The sequence below is a fragment of the Canis lupus genome, chromosome 28, assembly GCF_003254725.2.
Source record: "Canis lupus dingo isolate Sandy chromosome 28, ASM325472v2, whole genome shotgun sequence".
Classification (NCBI taxonomy): Eukaryota; Metazoa; Chordata; class Mammalia; order Carnivora; family Canidae; genus Canis; species Canis lupus.
Genome location: NC_064270.1, coordinates 13724135 through 13744937, shown reverse-complemented (window position 1 = coordinate 13744937; position 20803 = coordinate 13724135). Strand labels below are relative to the sequence as shown.

At 37.9% G+C, this 20803-nt stretch overlaps 1 protein-coding gene across 5 annotated transcripts in view; it reads right to left on the bottom strand.

Annotated features, from left to right (window-relative positions):
* SLF2 (SMC5-SMC6 complex localization factor 2) overlaps positions 1-20440 on the bottom strand; it is a 50945-nt gene extending 30505 nt beyond the window's left edge. For 2 of the 5 annotated variants that reach the window (XR_003144100.3, XM_025466922.3), the window contains exons 1-9: positions 20022-20420; positions 17423-17466; positions 16203-16936; positions 14658-14715; positions 7992-8977; positions 6935-7005; positions 3110-3232; positions 2544-2711; positions 1469-1571 (exon numbers count right to left, since the gene is read on the bottom strand). Coding sequence is in view for 4 of the 5 variants with exons in the window: in XM_025466922.3 (XP_025322707.1) it covers positions 1469-1571; positions 2544-2711; positions 3110-3232; positions 6935-7005; positions 7992-8977; positions 14658-14715; positions 16203-16936; positions 17423-17466; positions 20022-20161 (2427 nt within the window). In the remaining variant the exon portion in view is untranslated. Of the gene's footprint in view, positions 1-1468; positions 1572-2543; positions 2712-3109; positions 3233-6934; positions 7006-7991; positions 8978-14657; positions 14726-16202; positions 16937-17422; positions 17467-19834 lie in introns of those variants that run through there. The other 3 variants (XM_025466923.3, XM_049103407.1, XM_035707963.2) reach the window with 3 other exon arrangements.
* Between the last annotated feature and the right edge of the window lie 363 nt (positions 20441-20803).

The following is a 20803-nucleotide window of genomic DNA, read 5'->3' as shown; positions in this document are numbered from 1 at the left end:
GTCTCTGCCTCTCTCTCTCTCTGTGACTATCATAAATTAAAAAAAAAAAAAAAAAAAAAAGAAGGACCTTATCTAGAGCATATATCCATTTAAGGTAAGGGGTAAACACTAAGAGTTAAAGGTCATTTAGAAAGATGATCAGTAAAGGGACCAGATATTTAGTGACTGGAGAAAGTTTAGTGTTGGGGGGAGATGAGGGTCATCATCTTTTAAAATAAATGAAAAGCTATTAGATGAAGCATATTTTGGGAAGCTCTAGAAAAGATAATTAGTACTACTATATAAAAACCACAGGGAGGCAAGTTTTGATTTAATTAGGACTGTTTGAAAAAAAAAAAAAAAATCTACTAGGGTCAGAGTAAGCTCCTAACCACTGGAATTAAAGGCTCCTGCCCCAGAGTCTGCACTGCCCGTTATTTTCCTCTGCCTAGAATGTTCTTTTACCATAAAGTAGCAAGACTCACTCCATTACTTTCTTAGATCTTTACTCAGACCTCACTTACCAATAAGGCCCTCATTATCAATTATCATATATAAACATTCAAAAAATTAAGTTTTCCTCCCACCCTGATACTTCTCTGTATCTACCCTAGCCTACTCTTTCTTCTTAGCACTTAACATCTAACATAATATACCTCTAAATACGCATTCACAGACATACAAATTTACTGTTTCCTCTATAGTACTAGAATATGGCTTTCATGACATCAGAAATGTAAATTTTTTCATTGTTGTTCTCTCTAGTACCTGGCACAGCTGGCACTCAAAAAAAAAAAAAGCCAGTTATATGAAAAAAAAAATGAATAAAAGGCTGTACTGGAATATCTAGTTCTTGCCAAATATGAGATTGTTTGAAATGCTATCTTAAAGCCCAAAACAGAAACTTATGTTTTTCCCCACTTCATACAACATATTTTTTAATAGTCATATTTTTGATACCACCGATATTTATAGTTATGCAGATAATTAAGTGGATTTAAAAAATAAATCTGAATGAAGAAAAAAAATTTGGTTGCAGAGACACACACACACACACACACACACACACAAATGGGGAAATATTAGTATACAAGTCAAATACTAAAAATACATATGCAAGAATCTCCATAAAAATGAGAGAAAAAAATATTAAAAAAAAAACCCACAAAGTCTCCCTCCTCTCCCCCTAAAAAGCATGTAATGTAAGAATAAGAAGAACTCTTCTAAAACTAACTATAATAGTGATTTGCCAGTGGGATGAAATGTCTTAGGCACAATAAACATTACTATCCCACACATAATCTGCATTTGCATTTCCTTTATAATCTCTTTACATAGACTCTTTTTGCCTCATTTTAACCCACTGAAATCATGAATTTGATTGTGCTTAATTATTTTTTTCTCTAGTAATGTGTAGATATAATTACATTTTAAGTTTGTTTTTGACTAGGAAATGCAGACAACTATACTTCTCAAACATTTTTCTTACCCGAAACAGCCACTTTAACACAGGTACAGGACACTGGACATAGTGATAAGCAGAGGTAAGAAAGCCTTGTGTTGTCAAAAAAATCTGATCTGTTTTTCCTGATCTGAAAAAATAAAGTGAAATCAATGACTGTTACTTTATGGCAAGAAACATCTACCACCACATCTGACATAACCAGGGAAATGAGCAAGCATACCATCCTCAGTCCATGGAAGTAGACTCTACTCCAATATGGATGAGTTACTGATAAAGGAAATTCAAATGATGGTCTAATGCTGATCTGTTGTCCTGTCTCCAGATTGATCTAGTGGATAAACTTACATTAGCTGGCAGTGTTGAGAAGGCTCCTATTAAGTCTCAGAGCATCGTCTGCTTTTGCCAGCTTGGGTTTGTACTTCCATAAAACTCAGCACCAGAATTAATGTGATCTCTCTGGATCTGAGATATCATGCATTGAGAGAAATTAGATCAACTCGGGCACTGTGATACAGACTGCTAATTGCCCATCCCAACATCTATTCTTGCCTTTCCTCTTGGCAACTGAACCCTGATTTTTAGCTCGGTACACTGGCTCTGCCTGAGACAGAAACCATTTCCCAGCCTTCCTTGTAACTAGGTGTGACCATACTGACTGAGTTCTATCCAGCTAACCATAAGTAGAAATGTGTAGGATTTCTGGGAATTTGAATGTAAAGGCTGGAGTACCAGTAGCACCTGAAGCTAAGTCCTTAGGATAGTGGAGAAGAAAGACTATATGGCAAAACACCAGCCCTGGACTCCCTATCTCTGAACTTCTTTCACATTAGAAAGAAATATACTTCTTGTTTTAAGCTACTATTTTGACAGTTGCTGTTATTATACACTGATATTAACCCTAATTAATAAAGGTGTGTAATATACCAAGCAACTATCTTACACTGATTCCTATAATTAAATAATAAACACAAAAAGCAACGGTAATAAGGATTAGGAAACTGGACAGGTCATAATAGAAATCAGATTATGTCAGTCAGGAATCTTTTAGGGTAATTTTTAAATAGGAAAAAGTAAAATATTTTTCTATTTTTCTACTTACTTAAGAATAAGCTTTTCTACAGCGCTCTGTCCTATAAAACCAGAGTCTCTTAAATCCAAGGTATACTGATTGAAAATTTTTCCGGAATTGAGGAAATTAAATATTTCTTCACCTGGGTGATGATCAGGAATAGCATCAATTGTAACTGAAAATTTCTTTAGAAATTCCCTAGAATAAAAAAAGTTATTGAATACCAAATAGTTACATTGGATATGGTTTTGTGTTTAAAGGTTTTGCTGCAAAGAAAACTTTTCTTACGAATGTTAATCCCACATAAGACTATCCCACATAAGAAGACTTATCATGGGAACATGTGTTTTGCGCCTCCCACTTTTTGCTAGTAATCCATAGCCACTAAATGGGTCTGTGTGAAAAGAAACAATAACCAGGAGAAAAAAATATGTAACTTGGCCTTAACATTTGTCCTTCAAATACATTATAGATGGATTAGGAAATGATCATAGACTACTCATTAAGTAAATAACCATCAATGGTCCATTTATTTCACAAGAACAAAATTTAGAAATGTAAACTTAATAGGGTATATATTATGAAAAATGCTATACCTGTGCTCTTCTAAAAGGCCATCCTCATCATCTGTACTGTCTTGATCTCCAATTCTGATGGGGGATTTAATACCTCGGCCCTGCCTTATATCTTCCTGTAGTTGCTTCTGCAGTTCATCTAGCCTGAGAATTGAAAAAGATAGTTTACTTTAAAAATAATCTTTAGTTTATGTCTAAAAGCAGCACCAAAACAAAACAAAACAAAACAACCTTCCCAAAAAACCCAACCTCTTATTAAAGTACCTTGTTATATGACAAACTTTGTTGCATTGCAGGCCAAATTATGTTTCCCTGAACATCAGGATGTAGAAGAGACTTTTACCCAGCTACTGGTATGATATTAGAATAGTATTAGTTGGAACACCTGGGTGGCTCAGTTGGTTAAGTGTCTGCCTTTGGGACATGGTCTCAGGGTCCTAGGATCAAGCCCCATGTCTGGCTCTCTGCTTAGCGGAGAGTCTACTTCTTTCTCTCCCTCTGCCTCTCCCCCTGCTTGTGCTCTCTCTCAAATAATTAAATAAAAATCTTAAAAAAAAAAAAAGAATAGTGTCCTTCACATAGCAGACTTGAATATTTCTTTATAACTAGGACTTCAAGAAGGATATCCAAATCATTTAGAGAAACGGGAAGGAAAAATGGCAAAGAATAATTTGATCATCCCCTTGAATCTTTAATGCTCAGCTGACTTCTAGTAGACCAACAACCTGATAATGTTAATTAGGCTTTCTAGCAGCAGTAATCATTATCAATGTCATCATGGTTACCATCACGACACCTGACACTGAGCCCTTACTATGTGACAGGCACTGTATTGAGAACTTTACGTATTAAATCTTTCAACCTTCACAAGAACCCCATGTGTAGTTTATTACCCATTTGACGTATAAGTAAATAGACATTATTAGGAAAGCTAACTTGCTCAAGCTCACAATGCAGGAACTGGGATTCAAAGCCAGAGAGTCTAGCTCTGGAGTCCTTCCTTATACTGTTTGCCAAGATTAAGTTATTTTAACCAAGGTCCTTATTCCCAGCTCCAGCGCCACAGTAGATGAGTATAATACAACAGTAAGTGACTGGTAAATATACTGATCAATACAGGAAAAAGTCAACCATCAGATCAAACTAGCATCTCTACCTCTGGTCTGTACAGTGCTCATTTTAAATAAACAACTTCAGGTCTGACATTACATATCACATGAATTCATGAGAAGTTTAAAGAATCTTACAATAAAGAGAATTTCTCTAATTTAAAAAGGGGAACAGGGGATCCCTGGGTGGCTCAGCAGTTTCGCGCCTGCCTTTGGCCCAGGGTGCGGTCCTGGAGTCCCGGGATCGAGTCCCGCGTCGGGCTCCTGGCATGGAGCCTGCTTCTCACTCTGCCTGTCTCTCTCTCTCTCTATCATAAAAAATAAAAATAAATCTTAAAAAAAATAAAAATAAAAATAAAAAAATAAAAAGGGGAACACTTCTGACTAATTATAATTCCTACGTTCTATAATTCCTTGTCTATCAAGTTTGAGACACATACATACCAACTTCAAGTCAGTTGAGATTTTTTTTTTAAAGATTTTATTATTTATTTGAGAAAGAGAAAAGAGCGTGCACAAGTGGGGGTAGGGACAGAAGGAGAGGGCTAATCAGTGTGGAGCCCAATTCAATCCCAAGACCCCAAGATCATGATCTCAGCCAAAGTCAGATGCTTAACTGAATGAGCCACCCAGGAGCCCAACGTCAGTTGAGGTTTTAGTGAAGTTTTCTGGGCTAGTTTTGTGCATATTGCTTAAATAAGGAATGTATTTTTCCCCCTCATTAACAACAGCAGCTTGTAACTAGTGACACAAATTTTATTAGGTCCATTATGATCTTCAAACTTTTTGATTTCTGTGTGTGTGTAGCAGAGAGAAAGACACAGAGATAGAAGGAGAGAGAAACGTAATTCTAAATTTCTTCCTCGGGACGCCTGGGTGACTTAGCAGTTGAGCGTCTGCCTTTGGTTCAGGGCATGATCCTAGAGTCCCAGGATCAAGTTCTGCATTGGGGTCCCTGCATGGAGCCTGCTTCTCCCTCTGCCTGTGTCTCTGCCTCTCTCTCTCTCTCTGTGTCTCTCATGAATAAGTAAATAAAATCTTTAAAAGAATAAATAAATGAACAGACTTCTTCGTCAAGGGTAACTTGATGTAGAAATACCATGTCTGGCTATGCTGGTTTCAAAATTTGGACTATGTGAACATAAGAATGTTTTAAAAAAATTCTACCTGTACAAACAAAAAAACCCCAAACAACTCAATTAAAAAATGGGCAAGGGGCACCTGGGTGGCTCAGTCGGTTAAGCATCCGCCTTCGGCTAAGGTCATGATCCTGGTCCTGGGATGGAGCCCCAGGGTGGGCTCCCTGCTCAGCAGGGAGTCTGCTTCTCCATCTCCCACTGCCCCTCCCCCATCTCGTGCACACTTTCTAATCAGTAAAAAAAAGGGGGGGGGGGGGCAAAGGATCTGAATAGACATTTCTCCAAAGAAGCTATACAAATGGCCAGTAAGGACATGAAAAGATGTTCAACATCATTAGTTATTAGGAAACTGAAAATCAAAACCATAATGATGTACCACTTCATACTTTTTAGGATGGCTATTATCAAAAAACCAGAAAATATCAAGTGTTGGTGAATGTGGGAAAACTGGAATCCTTGTGCACTTTCGATGGGAATGTAAATGGTACAGTCATTGTGGAAAACAGTATGGCAATTCCTCAAAAAATTATGTATAGAAACACCATATGATCCAGCAATTCTACTTCTGGGTATATATGTAAATGAGTGCAGAGTTGAAGACACATCTGTACATCCATGTTCACAGCAGCAATACTTCAATAGCCAAAAAATAGAAACAACCCAAGTGTTTATCAAAGGATGAACAGGTAAATTAAATGTGATATATACATTCAATAAAGTATTATTCAGCCTTAAAAAGGAAGGAAATTGGGCAGCCCCGGTGGCCTAGCGGTTTAGCGCTGGCCTTTGGCCTGGGGTGTGATCCTGGAGATCCGGGATTGAGTCCCACATCAGGCTCCCTGCATGGAGCCTGCTTCTCCCTCTGCCTGTGTCTCTGCCTCTCTCTCTCTCTCTCTCTCTCTCTGCCTGTCATGAATAAATAAAAAATCTTTAAAAAAAAAAAAAAAGGAAGGAAATTCTGACACATGCTATATAACATGGGCAAATCTTGAAGACACTATGCTAAGTGAAATATGCCAGTTAAATGGATGAATACTCATTTATATGAGGTACCTAGAATAATTAATTTCATAAAGACAAAAAGTAGAATGGTACTTGCCAAGGGCTGGGGGAAGAGGTGGATGGGAAATTATTATTTAATGAGTATGGAATTTCAGTTAGGGAAGCTGAAAAAAAGTTCTGAAGATGGAAGGTGGTGATGACTACACAACAATGTGAATGTACTTAATGCCACTGAATTGCACATTTAAAAATGATTAGGATGGTAAATTAAATTATACATATTTTATTACAATAAAAAAATATACACAAAAAGTTCTTCCTGTACATTTGATCAAGAATTTCAGCTACCAGTTAAGATACTTGTTATGGTAAGCAGAAAGGAATTTGTATTATTGAATGCAGTAAACCATAAAAACCTGATCTTCTGACCCAGCCTATGAACAAGAATACTTTATCTCCCTCATAGTTGACAGCAAAACTTACTGTAGTATTAACACAAAATGCATGTTAATTTCTCATGATTTTTAAAGGAAAATTAAAAGCCAGCCACACAAGCAGTATCTTAAATTTACCAAAGTAGTCATGATCTTACTAACCTTTGAGTGTCTTCCATCTCCTTCACTAGCCGGTCTAAAGTATTTGTGTAAGTTCCACTATGACCATGTTCCTAAAACAAGAAGAAAATTTAGGGATACTTTATAACATATCTTAGTAGAAGAACTGGGATGTTTTGAGTTATTCAGAGTACTAAAGAATATTTTCTATTTCAATAACCTAGGCCAGGAGGATACCTTTCTTAGAGAATTTTCACCATCATGCTTTAAGTCTAGTATTTTGTACTGCAGGCAATTTGATTTTACCACTTATTAGGAAAGGCACTACTTATAAAACCCTGCCAGTCTTATGAACTGACTGCAAACACCCGAGGGCTCCATGGCTACCCTGTTTTTATTTTTAAATTCTATTTTAATGGAATCAAACTATTAATTTTTAGGTGTTACCATGGAACATTAACACCTTCCCCACCAAATTTTACAGACATATTATTAGAATTTAATGCAGCTTATTCCCAAGATAGAATGAAGCACTTTAGAAATAAAATTGCACACCACAATTAACAACATTTCTACACTCTACCTTCATTTACAGCAGTGGTCTCCAAAGCAGGGGGTGTGCAAGGTGATCCATTGGGGTGCAGGAAGAAAATAATAGAACTTCTATTTATATGGAACTTCTATAGAAACTCCAGTAGAACTTAGTCTATAGTAACTTCTATATAACTTCTATAGGAAAATACTTTTTTCTTCTTCCTTTTAAATTCTGTTTTTGCATTATGTTTTAGAAAGTACATAGTAGTATAGTGGTACATGTATATTATCTATAAGTATACATATATATTGGAGTACATGCTTAAAAATTTTTTTTACTAATTAGAAGTGTGTGTGATCAAAAAAGTTTGGAGACCACTGATTTACAGTAATAAAACTAAAGATATGGGAAACCCATTAACCAAACAAGAACTATATCAGTTTCAGTCCAATTATGAATAACAAATACTGAATTTTCAAGTAAGTTCTAGCAATTTAACCCTCTTTCACTAATCAATCCAACTTTCCCTCTTCAAGTAAAGATAAATGTCACAGAACTACTTACTGTATAGTCTGATGACTGAGATCTAAGCCCCTTGGAAAGAGGAGGCTTTCCTGTAGATGAAGGAGTCTGATTGAAGTTCAAAGCCATTATTTCTTCCAGTGATTTTAATGTTTCCTCTTCCTCATCACTGTCTAGGTTGTAACCTAAACTTTCTTCATCACTATCAAAATCACCCCTTAGTTTTCTTTTCAGTGCATTGCTACCTGCATTGGAATTTCCTGAACTCTCTTTATCTGAAGGGGCTTTATCTGAAGGCGTTGTAGGGCTTGGGATACATGGCACAACTTCCAAAGCAGCTGGGGGAGACTTTGTAGGAGTGCTATATTCTGAATGCAAAGATCCCCCAGAAATTTTCCCTGAAGATACATTAGAATCAGCTTTATCAGTCTTTGCTTTGTGTTCCTTGTGTTTGGAGGATTCTGTAGAATGCCCAGAACATTCTTTAGATGAGGAACGCTCTTTTTCTTTTTTAGGAACTGGAAGAGTGCAATTTTTAGCATTTAATGGTACCCGAGAGGAACCAGCACTTGGAACATGGGAAAGTAAAGGTAGAAGTTTTGTTTCCTTTGATGCCACAGAGCTAGCACTTTTATTTTTCTGAAGGTTGCTAGCTTTTCTAACTGCAGACTTTTCCTGAGGTAAAGATAAGTGGGGTTTCTGCATCTTAGTCTCTTTGGTACTTGCCACACGGATTTGGTCACTATTCCTGGAAGAATGGTGGCCAGAATTTGAAGGTGCCAAGCCTCCAGAGGAGCGATCAACTTCTTCGCTGGGTTCCTTAGATATATCTTCCAAGCGCAATACATCCCCCGGTGTCTTCAGTGCAATATGTTTTATAAATTTCTCTTTCTGATGTGGTCCGTCAGGACGCTTCTCAAGGAAGGACTCTTTTACTTTTGGAATTATGGATTCTCTTGTGCTTTTCAGATCTGAGTCCACAGAGTTCCTTTTTCTTTTGTCAGGGAATTTATTCTGCTTAGACCCTGCTAAAATTTAATTTTTGCCAGATTAGTGAAAAATATATTTTCCTATCTTAGTAAAGTTTTATTCAGTTAGTGTCTAGAACACTCTGACAAAACGTTTAAATTGTTGAAGTTTAAGCTGAGATCATTCAATGTATGTGGGATAAGGAAAAAGTTAATACTACCATTTATTTATTAACTAATAAAGTAAGGGCGTCCAAATTTAAAGCTGATGACAGTGCTTATTTTCTTTTTTTTTTTTTTAAGATTTTATTTACTTATTCCTGAGAGACAGACAGACAGAGAGAGAGAGAGAGAGAGGCAGAGACACAGGCAGAGAGAGAAGCAGGCTCCATGCAGGGAGCCTGATGTGGGACTCGATCCCAGGACTCCAGGATCATGACCTGGGCCAAAGGCAGGCACTTAAACCGCTGAGCCACCCAGGAATCCCCCGACAGTGCTTATTTTCATTCCAAAGCTATTAAAGGTTTAGTACACGAACAAAATTTAAGGTGTTGCTCCCCAAAGCACAAAAGCTGTATCATGGAAAGGACTGCAAAAGCAATCCTTTTTCCTAAAAGTTCATATATTCTTCCTTAGACCAAGGACTGATTCCAGAAATGTATTACTTCTACATCTAAGCTTATAATACCTTAAAATACATACACGATAACTAGTTTAAAGCAAATTTAAAATTTTCAATTAAAAAAAATCCATCCAGGGATCCCTGGGTGGCGCAGAGGTTTGGCGCCTGCCTTTGGCCCAGGGCGCAATCCTGGAGACCCGGGATCGAATCCCACATCGGGCTCCTGGTGCATGGAGCCTGCTTCTCCCTCGGCCTATGTCTCTCCCTCTCTCTCTCTCTCTTTGTGACTATCATAAATAAATAAAAATTGAAAAAAAAAAATCCATCCAAGGCTTTCTTCTCCAGTGTTTGTTTATTCCTTCCTGTGTATCCTTCTAGTCTTTAACTGTGTTATGAACTGTGGCTCCCAAAATGATATGTTGGAACCCTAACTCCCAGAATCTCAGAATGTGACTTTAATTAGAAATAGGAGGGGCACCTGGGTGGCTCAGTCAATTAAGTATTTGCTTTCGGCTCAGGTCAGGATCCTAGGGTCCTGGGACCCAGCCCCTAGTCATGCTCCCTGCTCAACAGAGTCAACAGAGGGCCTGTTTCTCCCTCTCCCTTTGCCCCTCCCCCTGCTCATGTTCTCTAAATCTCTCTGTCAAACAAATAAACAAAACAAAAGTCTTAAAGAAATTTTCTAAAAAGAAATAAAATAATAGAATAGAAATAGAAATAGAGTCTTTACAGGGATAATCAAGTTAGTCATTAGGGTGAGTCCTAAACCAGTTATGTTTGGCTTCTTAAAAGGGGAAATTTCCAGTCTTGAGGTGTTTTATTTTGTTTATACTATCATACCATGAATTCATAGGGAATGGATGGCAGCAGTTCAGGCTCTTTTCCATTGGTTCTCACAAAATGTACTTCTCTGGGTGGAGCAGGCTGGCATTTTATTTCAGTTAACGTAAGTACCTTTCTCTTTGGCTTACTTCAAAATGGGAAATTTGGACATGGAGACAGACTTAAAGAGGGAAGATGATGTGAAAACACACAGGGAAGGGGGCACCTGGGTAGCTCAGCTGGTTAAGTGTTCAACTCTTGATTTCACCTCAGGTCATGATCTCAGGATCCTGGGATTGGGACCTCTCCCTCTTCCCCTGCTCGTGCTCTTTCTCTCTCAAATAAATAAAATCTTAGGGAAAAAAAAAAGAAAAGAAAAAAAAAGAAAAGAAAAGAAAAGACAAGACAAGACACCGGGGAAAGATGCCACGTGATAGGAGTGATGCATCTACAAGTCAAGGAATGCCAAGAACTGTAGGCAAACACCAGAACCTAGGAGAGGCAAGGAAGTATTCTTTCCTAGAATTGTTAGAGCAAGGCCCTGATGATAGTCTTAATTTTGGATTTCTACCTTCTAGAACCATGAGAAAATAAATTTCTGTTGTTTTAAGCCACCTAGGTTTAGGTGCTCCATCCAGGAGAACTTTAATAAACCACGTATATTTGCATTAACCAGATTTTTAAAATTTCTTATGGTGTTTAAAAATGTGGTGTAGGGATTCCTGGGTGGCTCGGTGGTTTAGCATCTGCCTTCAGCCCAGGGCATGATCCTGGAGTCCTGGGATCGAGTCCCACAACAGGCTCCCTGCATGGAGCCTGCTTCTCCCTCTCAATCTCATGAATAAATAAATAAAATCTTAAAAAAATAAAATAAAATAAAAATGTGGTGTATCATTAATTAAAACCCATTATTCATTAAAGATTACTATTTCTGTAATCAAATATTCCCCAAATCAAATTTCTTTCTGCATATGGGCAGATGTCCTCAAATCCCCAACAGTTTGATTAAAACAATAACAAAGGAACTCAAGAGTTAAGCAACTTTTTGGATAGCCTGATCAGTACATAATCTGAAAAATTTTATAAACAGAAAAAAAATCAATTAATGGGCAGCCTAGGTGGCTTAGCAGTTTAACGCCGCCTTCAGCCCAGGGCCTGATCCTAGAGACCCAGGATCGAGTCCCACGAGTCCCATGTCAGGCTCCCTGCATGGAGCCTGCTTCTCCCTCTGCCTGTGTCTCTGCCTCTCTGTGTCTCTCATGAATAAATAAAATCTTAAAAAAGAAGAAAAAAAGAAAAAAAATCAATCAATAACCAAATATCTCTATCTCCATTTTTCTACAGATATCTCCTATTACCTAAAGAAATCATTGCATGCCCACTTAGTTTACTGGGGTTAAATGTCTTGTAAAAAAAGGACAGTAGTATAGGATGAGAAATCAAACTAAGAAAAAGATGTGGGATGGACTTACACTGATTAAGTTTGGGGTTACAAAAAAAGGCAAAAGCTGCCAGTTTGAGTTCTGTTCCAGTTCCTAAAGAAGTCAATTTATATACAGATAGAAATGAGAAGGGATGCTTGGGTGGCTCAGCAGTTGAGCTCTGCCTTTGGCTTAGGGCGTGATCCCAGAGTTTCGGGATCAAGTCCCACGTCAGGCTCCTTGCATGGAGCCTGCTTCTCCCTCTGCCTATGTCTCTGCCTCTCTGTGTGTCTCTCATGAATAAATACATAAAATCTTAAAAAAAAAAAAAAGAAGAAATGAGAAATTCCTGATTTTTCAGGAATTGAAGACCTTACCAGGAGGAGAGAAAAACTGTTTATGGGCAAAGTTTAGGAAAAATCAGCTTATTAAGAGGTATTGACATCTAGAATTAGAGGAGGTTGAACTGGTACTTAGGTAAGCTCCTCTTTTTTGCAAGTTCTCTAGGGCAGCGGGCTAACTACAGGATTCTTTTTGCATCACCTGTACAAACTGTAGACTGTTTAAGAACATTTCAAGTATCTATTCATATATAAAATACTCAGAGAAGACAGGGATTGAGTTTGTAAATAGAAAAAAAGTAAAAGTTCAAATATTCATTAATAGGGGATTGGTTACTAATAAATTATAGAATAAACAAAGGATGAATTAATTCGGACCTCAGAATGAAGCCCAAGGACAGGATTCTGGAAGACTAAACAGCTAAATGCCTTTACCAACATTTCTGAAATCCTCAATTTGTGTGTGATTAATAAATGTGTGATCATGTGTATCATGATCACAACTGAGAAATAGAATAGCAGTAATTTGAACAAGACAATATATTTGAATTATTAAGATTTACTATCAGATAAAGATAAGTATTCTTCAGGTTATCTAGAGTGAAACAGCCTCTTATGTCCTTTATATTCTGTTGACAGTGAAATGCAGTATATATGTGTATTTATTAAAAAGCACAGTATGATAATTAAAAAAGAATTATGAAGCCTGAAAAATATTAGAAATAAAAATGTAAGTGAAGGTAACTTCTTAAATCTGCTTGTGAAAATATGCAGAAAACATCTTTTTCAAGCACTGTTCAAAAACTGCAATATGTGGAACTGTAGAAATGAAACTACTTCATTCACCACTAATGAAATCAGCAAACCTATGAACTGAAGAGAATTTTTATTTTAATCATTACTAAAAAAAAGCTGAAAAGCTTGGTGGCAAAACTACCACCAGCAGCCCTTTATACTGGCAGAGCAAGCCTAAAAATATTCTGTTTTTCCATTCACCTCACTGGAAAGTGGTCATTTATTACAAATGTGTAATAAAGTGAGTACAGGGACAATCTCATGCCTGAGAATTTTTTGTTTTTGTACTTCAAATGTCAAAATTCAATGAAATTTGATCACTAAAAATCAATGACACTATAAAAATTAAATAAAAATTTAAAAAACTACATAAAACTTCAAGTTTATTCCTGTATCCTAGAAGCTCTTTCTACGATGGTAAACTATGGTTTCAGCCTTGGCTGAACATTGATTATAACACTTGAGATTGCCTGCTCAAAATGCAACGCACCTCTGGAATATATAGTTTTACATGAAACCTGAGGAACAAGGAGTCACATCTGTCTCTTTGTACCGGTTTCCTCATCTTTAAAAGTAACCATCTTATAAGGATGAAAGTCAAATGAATTAAAAGCACAGAGAACATGGCATGACACACAATAAGTGTTCAATAAATGCTGGCTATTACCATTATGTCCACTCTATCTTACTGAGTGTGGAAATTTGTAAAATCCATTTTGCAATGTTTGCAATCATGGCAAAAAAAAAAATCTGATGTAACAGACTATTAACAGTTGTTATTTCTGGGAGCCTTTCATTTCCTGTGTTATAAATTTCTGCAATGTTTGACTTCTACACTGTTCTATTTCCTAGTTAAAAAAAGATAAAGATATCTTAAGAATTACTGAATTAATGGTAGTATTTATTATATATTTCCTCAACCGACAGATACAAAAAGTACAAACTAAATATAAGTGTACTTGAAATTTGGTATTAAAAAGTTATTTTTGGGACACCTGGGTGGCTCGATGGTTTAGTGCCTGCCTTCGGCCCAGGGAGTCCCAGGATCGAGTCCCACATCAGGCTTCCTGCATGGAGCCTGATTCTCCCTCTGCCTGTGTATCTCTGCTTCTCTGTGTGTCTCTCATGAATAAATAAATAAAATCTTTAAAAAAAAAGTTTTCTTTGGATATGAAATATTAGAAAACACTGTTTTGGAGCATGAGAACAGTTTCAACCTTATACAAACCATCTGTAATACCAAAATCTCAGATAGTCCACAATTTCAATATTAAGACTGCTTCTTACTATAGCTAAGATTCAGTAGTAGTACACTGAATACCAAAATGAGAAACATGTTGCTAGGAAAAGCAAAAAAAGTCAAGGCAAACCACAGGTTACACATACTAATTCAAGGACTATACTTTTTGAATGTAATTTTACCAAACTTTTTTTTTTTTTTAAATTCATGAGACACACAGAGAGAGAGGGGCACAGACAAAGGCAGAGGGAGAAGCAGGCTCCATGCAGGGAGCCTGACGTGGGATTCGATTCTGTGTCTCCAGGATCACACCCTGGGCTGAAAGCAGCGCTAAACTGCTGAGTCACCCAGGCTGCCCCAATTTTACCAAACTCTTAACTAAATCTGAGACATTCGATTTCCCTCTAGGAAGGAAACTGCATATTTAAACAAATTTGTTTTAAAAAGGTGCCACTGATATAATTTTATTTAAAAATTGATAAATTAATTTTGATTCTACCTGAAGCAGGTTCCCATGAATCAGAAGAGGACCTTTTCCTTGAAAAATGTCCATTTTCCTATCAGCAAAATGAGAAAAAATTAATTAGGAATGGGGGCCAGTAAAGAATGTGAACTTTTCTTCATAACTTTAAACAGATTCTAGACCAAATAAAGCAAGCACTTATATTTGGAGGTAAGTTCAAACTTCTGTAGTAAAATATTTTAAACTCTTAAGTTTTATAAAAATGAAGAGCATTTATATTATAAAAACGTAAGGATGTATAAAAATACAGTTTTCAAATGCAAATTTACAGATTTATATTAACTCAAGATTGTATTAGAACACTATACCATGATTTTGATAAAGTTATAGTAACTCTAATATTTGTCAACTAAATGGACATAACACAGGGGTGCCTGGGTGGCTCAGTCAGTTAAGTCTCTGACTTTGGCTCAGAGCATGTTCTCAGGGTCCTAGGACTGAGCAGGTGAAAGACTCCCCACTGAGCAGGGAGTCTGCTTATCCCCCTTCTTCTGCATGTGTGTGCTTTTTCAAATAAATAAAATCCTTAAAAAAAAAAAAAAAAAAAAAAAGGACACAATGGACTCTTCAATACTGCAGTTCAAGTACTGATTGATGCTCAACCAAACACTGAAATCTTCTAAGAAAGGACCAGATGTTACTAACCTTTATGGTTAGCAAATCTCACTGTTGGAAGACACCAAAACTCCTTGCAAACAAACCCTAGAGTTTACAAGTATGTTTTCCAGCAACATACAAGGCAACACTCTCCATTTACTCCTAAAATGTCATGGTTTGATTTACTTTTGGTCTGATTTTAAAATCTCTTAGTATCTTATCAACATAGGCCTTTCTTGATATCCGATCTTCCAAGAAACACTGTATGTAGAGAAGTTCTTTGAAACAAAGGTACTTGTCTTTTCTAGGGGAGAGGGTCAGCTTTTATGATAATTTAGCTTTAGTCTTTTCTCTGGGATAGCTTTCTAAGTATTACCATCTAAGTTGTCTACCACCCATTCTCAGGTATTTAGGACCAGTGATTCTCAAAACTTTAAAGTACATCAGAATCATCTGGAAGGCTTGTTAACTGCAGACTGCTGGACTCTTGGCTCCAATTTCTGGTTCAGTGAGTCTGAGGTGGGGCCTAAGAATTTGCATTTCTAAGTTCCCAGGTGATGCTGATGTTGTTAATCCAGGGACCACATTTCGGAAATTTCTGTTCTAAACCATTTCCTACTGTTTTAGATTTTCCATTCCTTCAGCACAGCCTAATTTAAAAATGACTATAACTTGCTTAAAAAAAGAATGTTTACTTTCTTAAGAAAGATCTTTGTTCATGGTCTGAAAAAAGGGCAAGAAACACTACTGAGTCCTATGGACAGCTGGAGGAAACCTAATGGAGTTTAGGTTTTAAAAAAACTGTATATCAGCATTTCCTTAACAAGAGATACTAGTATGATGTCAACAATTATTATTTCTAAATTTAGCATTCTAAATATAATAAAGCAATAGCGAAACTAATTCAGTAATTATTACACATACCAGGTTTGAAAGATTACTTTTTCCAGCTGTGACGTCATTCTGTTTACTTTGTTCCTGCCTTGGTTTACATTTTCTTTCTATACTAGAGGATTTTAAGGAAAGATTGCTTGCTTCTGAGAAAGAATTTTCTGAGTTGATTCTCTGTTCCATTTGTTCCCTTCTCAACTTCTTTAGTTCTCTTTCTCTGCAGTAAGAAGCTAATGACAACTGGAATTTAGCGCCCAGTGGACTTTCTCCTGGGTGGTGCCTGGATAAGCTGCTCCTGCTGCTAAGACTTCTAGAGCTGTTCTTGAAGATGTCAGCTTCTGTCACTGTGGCCTGCTTTTTGGAATCTGCACTGGTCTTGTCTCGATCTCTATCATTCTTCTCCCTGCTATTTTCATGAATGAACAGCGACTTTCTTCTCTCTGGAGATCGATGTTTTTTCTTCAGTGCCTTCATCTCCTTTGATAAGCAATATGGAGGAACATAGACTTCTGTAACCGCCTTAGGATATTTGGTGGCTATTGACACACAAGGCCGACGTGATTCATGTATACCACCATCTTTATGGTGCTCTTTAACACCTTTCATAAAAGCCTCTAAAATAGTGCCCTTTTCTGATGGCACCCTTTTGGGTTTAGACTTTTTTGGTGAGGATAGTTTCCTTTCAAACTGCTCTGTCCCAGTGATGGACAATCCACTTCCTCCATATTTGATGTCTGATTTTTGTGGAGAATCCAACATATGTCTGTCTAAATAGCCAATTAAAACACAAATTGCATGTTATTAAAAATAACAAACTATTACATTTTGTATATACTTTTAAATTAATAGTATTTAAAATACTAAGCTATCACAAAAATTTTCAAATTCATATTTAAATGATGATACACATTTTATGGGGGGAATTAAGACACAATCTATTTAATAACCTTACTTTCATAAACTCCCTTTTGCTATTTCTTGTAAGATCACCATGGCTCTATTTATGTTACTGTATCAAGAGAATCAAAATAGTATGCCTTATGAACATTGTTGACTGACATATTTTAAATATAATAACAGCAAAAAGCTTCATGATGGTTAGAATTTATCTTTGAAAAAAACCCTGCATCTTCATTATATTTTCAATTTGAACATTATGCTTAATCAAGTAAGAGCTTAGAGAAATTTGAAAATTGAATCCATCTCCCTCTTGAAAAGATCCTGCAAAAAAAATGCATTAGTAGTATACATACCTTGCTTTGAAGCTGGTTTGAAGAAATCTATAATTGACTGCTTCCTGAAAATAAAAGCATAACTAATATGGTATCACACAAGCAAACATTAAAACCTCAATAATTCAGATTAAGGTGAGAATAATAGTAGATTTATAGAATACAGATTGGATTTAATCAAGTTCTGACAGTGGCAATAATGCTTTCCTAAGCTGATTATAAAAAACTGAAAATATAATTTACCATTTCCTGTAGAAGCAAATTTACAAAAGCACAATTGAGACTTATATAACCTATAGTACTACAATGATTAACATTGGAATATGGATCCAGGGAATTGACAGTACTTCCTACGACTGAAAATCATGAGGGGATCTGATCCTATTGCTTGGTATCTCCAATGACTGGTACAAAATAATGCTCAATAGATGTTTGCTGAATGAATAAACAGAGATTATAAAAACTGAGTAAAACCTAAACAGATTCATAACAAGAGCAGATGACAGAATGGCAATATCAGTGATTGGGCCTATCTAGGGAGGCAGCTGAATTGAAGTGCATGCTGGCCAAAAGACAGAAAGGATCAAGTGCCAAGCCTGTATTATCTTCTTTGTACACTACAGTATGATGTTAATCTAAGTTAAACAGCAGAAATTAGAATGAGTCTTCACAACTAGTGTTTCAAAATCTTAACTTTTATATAAAAATTCTTAAGATATTTGCAAAAATAACATATTGCCTAGGGAAAACACAAAACAAGAGAAAAGGAAGAAAGTGAACAATTACAAAAACCAACTGTTTTAATTTTTAAGGATATCTGTACCTTACAGTAACACAAAAGTGAACCATATTACCAGAATTTGTATTCGGATTGATGTATTTAGAATTGTCAGCTGCATAAGGAGGAATGTCATCATATGTAGTGTAAAAAATTAACTTCCTGGCAAAATTCTGGTAAAACATATTCATTTTACTTAAAGAGAAGCAGTACACTATCAGTTTCCCTAAACAATTATCCACAGTGAGGTTGGAATGCTCAGACAAAACTTGAACAATCCCAGTCCTTTGTATGCTTCACAGGTCACATAAGAAGAGCAACACCCATCTTTAATGGTTTACTAAGAGTCCACAATGTTTGTGAGATGTTGGTAGAAAAGCTAACTGGTTATGAAACGAGTATCAGTGCCAGACTAAGGAAGAATCTATGCATTTGTTTTTATAAATCTAAAAAAATCAATGCCACAGGAGAATAAAGGAAGAAATGCTAGAGGTTCTGCAAACTGGTAAAGGACGATGCCTTCCATTACTGGTTGAGGAAAGAGATGGGAACGGATTAAGAAGTGGCTAATTCAAAAGAACACTAAATATGCTTTTACAGTAATTACTAAAAGAAAGTATATTATATCTTAAAATTTTAGATCCCAGGCTCCTTTTCGAGTAATACACCAGAGGGAAAATGGTTTTGGGTAAAACATACAAGAAACCTGTAAAATAACCATGAATGTAACTTTCAAGTAGGAACAGTTCTCTAATTTCATATGCACAGAAATGTCCATTAGTTATTTATAACTAGCTCTTTAAAATTATAACAGCTCACAAGCCCTTACCTGAAAATTTGGGGTCAAATGTTTTTGAATTTGAATTTACTGGATTTTAGAAAGGGGGTAACTCGGATGCATTACATAAAGCCCCCAGTGGGGTCTGACACTGCACCCCGAAGCATACACCAATATTTCTCCAGCAAAGCTTACAAATACACTCAGTGTGATAAAGCCCATATATAGTCTTCCATTACTTCTAGTCAGATTTGGCTGCCAAGTAAGATGTGGTGCCAAACTTACTGAAAACTTTTGATTTTCATAGCATCCTGGCTTCCACAATTAAGATAAGGGATTGTGGACCTGTACCACAACATTAGAAGATAAACTTACTGTGACACTTAAGTTACAAGCTTTTTAAAACTTAAAATAAAAAAGACAGTACCAAGTGCGTAGAGAATTTAAACATCTTTTATTGTCAGAGGATGTCATTTGATAAAACTCCCCATCTCGTTACAAAGCTCCCACAAAATCTTCACAAAAAAATCTAGCCTCTTGGAGAGGCGGAAAGCTGCCGAGGAAAAAACATATCACATTCCAAATCTGCATGTTCTTTAAGTATGAATTATCGTGCATACTGGACTATTAAGTAATTAATGGAAGGGTCTCCCTCGTCACATCGTACACAATTCCACCCACAATTTAGAAAAGATTTTAGACTATTATGCTACTCCGATTAGCAGAACTGAACGTACAAAAAAACCACCTCAATATGCACTTAGCAGTTAGGGCCCCGGGTCCAGCTCTCGGAAAGGACAAAAATCACGGTCTACCTAAGGCGGGTTCTCCGTAGCCACCCAGGCTGTGGTCCCTACACCGAGACCTGCGTCCCAACTACAGAAAAAGAAACTCGAAGTCCCAGAAGCCCCCGCGCGGAGGCGGGGCAGGGGTTTGCCAGGCCCCGGAACGCCGAGGCCTGAGCTCGCGGAGGATGGCGGGAACTGAAAGAGCGGGCGTCCGCAGTCCTCCCTCATACCCTTGCCCCCGCGACCCGGCCCCTTCTCCAACCCTCTGCACGGTACCTGTCCCCAGGACTCTTTGTTCTCTTTCCCGCTGCAGCAGGGGCGGTACTACCGGGTCTCAGATGGCAGCGCGGGGGCGACGACCCCGGGGCTGGGGATGAGGGGAAACCTGGCCTAGCGGGCATGCAGCGCCTTGTCATGTCGGCGCCGCTGGCGACGGCGGCATGAGCTGTGGCTGGAGAAGTTGGGTGCGTGGTTGCCGTCTTGCTGCTGGGACTCGGGGAGGCTGTCGGAGCAGAGTTGGGCGGCACCCCCTTCTCTCTTCATGGCGGTTCTCTCTCTTCGGAAGTGACTCCTGTGTGAGCGGGAAGGAACCTGAGGACCAACAGGGGGCGGGTCTTACTTGAAGGGTCGCACTCTGACTGGCTGCCGCGCCGGTCTTTCCAGTAGTGGAGCAATAGAAAGCGGCAGCCTCTCGGGAGAAGGCGGGGCTTCGAGAAGGGGAGGGGGTAGGAAAACTGCCCCCCCCGTCACGTGCGCGGCGGGGGGTGGGGGGGGGAAGCGCACAGTCGCATCCGGGCCGCGTCGGCCTCGGCAGGCACGCGGGGGCGAACCGGCGCGGGCGGCTGCGGGCGCTGCGGCAGCTGGCGACAGCCGCCTGTTCGAGGACGAAGGTCGAGGTTTGCAGAAGCAAACCCGAGCCCGGCAGCTGCCCTCAGTGAGGATGGCCAACGGTTGGGCTTCCTGTGTCCTACAATTGTGCCTCAGAAATCCCCAGCTGCTCATTGCATCGTCTCTTTAACATCTTAGGCCAAAGTGCCCTGATGCTGTCACCATTTCCT